This window comes from Aegilops tauschii, chromosome 5 (assembly GCF_002575655.3).
Source record: "Aegilops tauschii subsp. strangulata cultivar AL8/78 chromosome 5, Aet v6.0, whole genome shotgun sequence".
Taxonomy (NCBI): Eukaryota; Viridiplantae; Streptophyta; class Magnoliopsida; order Poales; family Poaceae; genus Aegilops; species Aegilops tauschii.
Window position 1 is genome coordinate 441,231,555 of NC_053039.3, and position 5,080 is coordinate 441,236,634.

The 5,080-nt window shown below is 44.5% G+C and overlaps 1 protein-coding gene across 3 annotated transcripts; it reads right to left on the minus strand.

Annotated features, from left to right (window-relative positions):
- Positions 1-754: 754 nt before the first annotated feature.
- LOC109736342 (heat shock protein 81-3-like) lies at positions 755-4,646 on the minus strand. 3 transcript variants are annotated; one of them, XM_073498080.1, is made up of 6 exons: positions 4,042-4,638; positions 2,984-3,229; positions 2,358-2,418; positions 2,175-2,209; positions 1,895-2,014; positions 755-1,054 (listed from the first exon to the last, which is right to left on the minus strand). In XM_073498080.1, exons 1-3 carry the CDS (start codon positions 4,054-4,056, stop codon positions 2,416-2,418), a joined length of 264 nt encoding a protein of 87 aa, XP_073354181.1. In that variant the 5' UTR covers positions 4,057-4,638; the 3' UTR covers positions 755-1,054; positions 1,895-2,014; positions 2,175-2,209; positions 2,358-2,415. The 3 variants fall into 3 exon arrangements, with proteins under 3 accessions (XP_073354181.1, XP_073354180.1, XP_073354179.1); XM_073498079.1 differs by having other exon boundaries at positions 2,175-2,234; XM_073498078.1 differs by having other exon boundaries at positions 2,175-2,418; positions 4,042-4,646.
- Between the last annotated feature and the right edge of the window lie 434 nt (positions 4,647-5,080).

Consider the following 5,080-nt stretch of genomic DNA (forward strand, 5'->3'; position numbering starts at 1 on the left):
GCCAATGCGGCTAGGCCCACCAGGAGTCGGCGTGCGCCGACGGCACGGTCCATCTCACACTGGTAGGCTTCCGAAAGGCGTCTCATGATGGCCAGCCTATTGGCGCTTTCGACGAGCTGGACGCGGAGCGCCTCCAGCGTCTCGGCGTCGGCGTCTTCTGAAATGGGTGCAGTCAGGTCTTGCAGCGCCGCCTGTACACTACAAGAAATATGTCAACTTGTGACCTTGACTATTGGTCACTGAAAGGTCATTGTTTTTCATTTGCGACCTTTTTTTGACAAAAAACAGAAGGTCAAAAGCTGGCGGTCGTAAACTGAAATTAACGGCCTTCTCTGTGAGAAGGTCGTAGACGTTTACGACCAAAATATGCCTACTGTTTTGTTTTGGTCCTAGCAGCCTCCCCAGGCCACGTAGGCATCCGACGTGGCAATCTGATGTGGCACAAGAATCAGCCCGGTCCAATTCGATTTTCTACATGGGCCTAGCCCAACAATTCAGCCTTTTTATATATTTTTTTCTATCAATTTTTGATCGGCTTCATGGGCCAAGCCCAACATTGCAACCTTTTTTATTGTTGGGTTGTGGCCTTTTTGTCTAAACGAATTTAGTTTTTCTTTTTTTCCCAAAAGAAGGGTCCACTAGTCAGATGGGTCCCAGTTGTCAGGTTCTGGTAACTAGGTCCCATTTGTCATGTTCTGGTAAGTGGGCCCCATCTATCAGGCTCATATTCTTCATATTTGATTGAGTATTTAAATGGGCAGACAAAAAGCACACATAATACTTCAAATAAGAGCAACCAGATCCTTACAACTGTAATACAGTGGCAATCACAGTAATGACTACAAGTGTAATACAGTACTTTACAAGCTTTACAAACAATCACAAACTGGCACCTGCTCCCGTCATGAACATGCCAAACTCACAACATGCCAAACTCATTGGACTACCATAGTGATATGAACAACATGCCGAACTAGCTGGACAACCGTAGTTAGGGCTGGGAACAAACAAAACGGCCTTCAAGAAAACAGACAACATGCCTTCCTCGGTCGCCCTGTTACATGAATCAGTAGAGAAGAATCAAAAAAACTGGGGCAAATATATTACCAACAGACCATTCAAGAAAAGGATAGTTATTTAGAATGACAACACACAAATTGGGCTAGTACCATGCTTTTTGTTCTCCAGCTAGTTAAAATGAGATACTCTCATACAAGAAAACAACGACACAATACGAAAGTTAACAGTAGGGATGCCATAGTTGAAATGAGCAAGCTATTTTGTATTTGAGAAACAAAAAAATGCACCAATAATTTTTCAGAAGGCAACTGAACTTCAGTGCACACATTTAGATAGAAAGAAGGGCTTGAACTATACACATTAATTAGAACAGGATCGAAAAACACCAATGTAAGCTAGAATTGACAAGTACACTGCGGGATTCAATTCGTCTTCCCCATATACAGCAACCAACAGACATCTAACATCATTATTTTACCGCAAAAGATCGGCCCATAGCAATAGAAGCACAAAATTTAAGCACGCAAGCACATTATAGCAGGTAGTAATAGAAGCACAAAATTTGAGCTTGCAAGCACATAATAGCAGGTAGGGAAGTGGGAAGATGAACTAATTTAGATGCCAATTGATAACATACAACACACCTCATCCACATCAATACACTTATAAGACAGTTGGACAATGACACAAGCATTTCCACAAACAATTCATGTTGACGATTAAGTTGTGTAATACATACAGCAATTAGACTAGTGCGAACAAGAAGATAATTTACAAGTTACAAACTATAATAGCAAATGGCCAAATGTTCCAACCAAGATCAACCAGAGCATGCAAGAGATGGAGAGATCCACCACGGACTAAAACAAATTACCACAGACTAGACGTGCAGGTGCATATGCTTGTGAGCAGAAATGGAAGCAAATGTGGGCACCGTAGCAGTAGCACACCCCACATTGAGATCCTTGGCGCTGAACATCGAGAAAAATCAGATCTGCATTTCAGAGTGGAGAGTAATCATTGAGAGCTGCAGTTTAGCCATTTACTGGATGTTTGCGTGAATCAATTAGTTTGATTGATAGAGACTGTACTGCAAACTAATGGTGGGTGCTAAATCTGAAGAGCTAAATAAGAAGTGAGGAAACAGAGCATACCTCGTGTTGTCCTAAAGCAAGCAAACTGCAGAGTTCTGCCGGGCACACGAGAAAGATAATCTACAATTAACAAACCATAATTCGCAAATGGCCAAATGTTCTAATTAAGATGAACAAAGGAAACGTGATTTGATTCAGAGGATCCACTACAGCAGACTAAGAAGGAACAAAAAAAAACATTACCAGGACGAAGGGATGCTCTTGAAACCTCCATGCTTGACCTTTCATATCAGTACAGTAGTCACTGCAAGTGAACGACAAAGAAGAAAGTGATATGCATAAATAACTCATCCATCTGTGTTCATAATTTAATTTCAATAGCATGGTACACCCATAAAGAACAACAGTTTGCTACCTACTAGCAAAGTATGAGAACTAAATCATATAGTATAAATGAATCAAGAAACAAGAACTGACAACGAGAACTGCATACTAGTGCACCAAATGATCAACAGCAAGCATAGTATATTCACATAAGTTTGCTAGTGTCACAGAATTAAGCAGTGCAGGTAAACATCATCATCGGTGTATAATTGCCAATATAAAAAAGCCATGTAGAAATGCCAAGTTACAGAAACTGCATCACAAATATGATTTGCCTTTGGTGTTTGCCATACAAAAATAGCAGTAGTTGATCATGGAATCTAACAGAGTTTAGCTTATGCAGGGCAGACATAACTGACACAAAAATCATACAGTTCAGATCAGGAATAAACCAAACAAGCAAACATCCAATACAGCTAAACTAAGCACAGAACCACAACATGAAGAGTAAACCAATCACTGTATAGGAGGCTTGGACTGCATACATGGTCGTCCTTGAGGTAGAGGACCATCTTGGTACCCCTGCCGAGCTGCTCCCCAGACGTATCACAAGTGACGGTGAAAGAACGACCAGCCTGGGACTCCCACATGTACTGCTCGTCGTTGTTGTGCTTCGTGTTGACGACGACCCTCTCGGCAGGGGAGATGGGGTAGAAGCCAACACCGAACTGCTCCTTCTCGGTGGTCTTCTCAGTCCACAGGGAGATGGGGCGCTCCTCAAGGTATTCCATCTGAAAGCAAATTGTATCATATCAGACAATGAGCAGAAAGAATGTGCAAACCAATAATGTAAAGAAAAAAGATTTGAAGAACAGCCAAACATACATCAATACTGTATCAGAAATAAACTACGAGAACACATAGAAATTCCATTAAGATGCATAATTCCAGAACAGCAATTTTTAACAGTTCCATAATGCAGTATTATAATTAAAACAGATATAATGTTTAATTGTAAGAGGCCAGAACCATATAAATTACAAAATACAAGGAAAGCATACATTATCAATTAATAGAGAGGGTCAATCAATAAGGATGAGTTAACCCGTGCATTCCTCATGTATGCATGCATTAGAATATAGTTAACAAAAAGCACATCATCAATTTAATTATTTCACCATCAAATCTGAAGTAATACTACCAATCATAGTTAAAATGGCTGGGACGCAACTCATATCTATAAGCAGGTTCCATACTACAACCAGCACAGATCGGAAATGAGCTGAGTTCAGGTTATGATAAAATCCTGGGTGGTTCATCAACTAATCATCATGACAAAGATTAACTGGCATTGACTAAACTCGGCCTTAGTACAAGTGAAACTACGACTACAAGAATAGCACCACCATGACCAGTGGGCTGCTCTGCTTCTGCTAGCAACTACAAGAACGGTAGCACATCAAGCATCAGCGACTGTACGTGTTTCAGAGAAGGGAAATCCCCAAACCCAGCGCCTCCGGAGCGAACCAGATCGGATCCGAAGTGCTGGGTCAGAAGATGGGTGGTGGCACAGATGAAAAGGGAAGCGAGAGGGGAAGGGGACCTGGAAGGGTTCCATGGAGTCGGAGCAGCCGAGCCGCCGCCGGCTCCCTCCTCACGCGGAGCGGAAGAGCGGCGTCAAATCCCACCCACCGCACGGCTGTGTCGTCGCCCGAGAAGAAACACAGGGGGGCACCTCCCGCGGCGCACGATTGTGGGGAAGGAGAAAACCTCCAGCACCTCCGTCGCGGCCAAGCTCGAATCCCGTGACGACGAGGTGGAGGGGGTGCGTATGCGCTGTGGCCGTCGCGGATCTCGGAGAGCCGTCTGACCGGCTCCATCTTGGGCCTATGTAGGGAAAGAAGGCGAGGGGGAGGGTGGATGTCGCCGGTGGAGGGTGAGGGAATTGGAGGGGACGGCGGTGGAGGGAGAGAGGACAACGGCGGCTGAGGGTGAGGGAATTAGTGCGCGCAACAGCGGCGCCGTCGTGCTCTGGGCGCGGTCGTAGGAGGGGCTGCGGAGCCAACGTAGAGGGTACGGTGCCGGCCATGGAGATGAGGCTGCGGTGCCGGCCATGGAGCACAGAGAGGAGGAGGGCGGCGCGACCAAGCGCGAGGATGGATCTGGGGAGTCGAGGGGAGAGGGTGGGTGAGCGGTGGGTGGGTGAGTGGGGGTGGCGGCGGGTGGGGATCTGGGGAATCGAGGGGAGGGTCGGTGGGTGGGTTAGGGTTTTTGATCTCAAGAGAAGCTCCACCGTTGGATAGGTGCATGGTGGATGGCTCAGATTGCGTCTAATTTGGTGATCCGCATGAAGGCGGTTCCTCCCGTCTTATTGGCCGGTTGTCTCGCACTTGAATCTCAAAATTTAAGACCCAAAACTCTGATTTTATTAAACATAATAATGACATAGTTTGTCAAAATGATCTCGTTTTTTGCATAAGTGTGCATCTTGGAATGGCAAACAATGGCATAGTTCGACAGCTTTCATTTTCTTTGCACAAAAAAATTATTTTCCATTTTCCGAGTGCATAAAAAGGTTTTTTTGTGAAGAAGCTACCAAATATTTGTTCTAAAATAGCACAACTCCATTTTTCCAAAATATT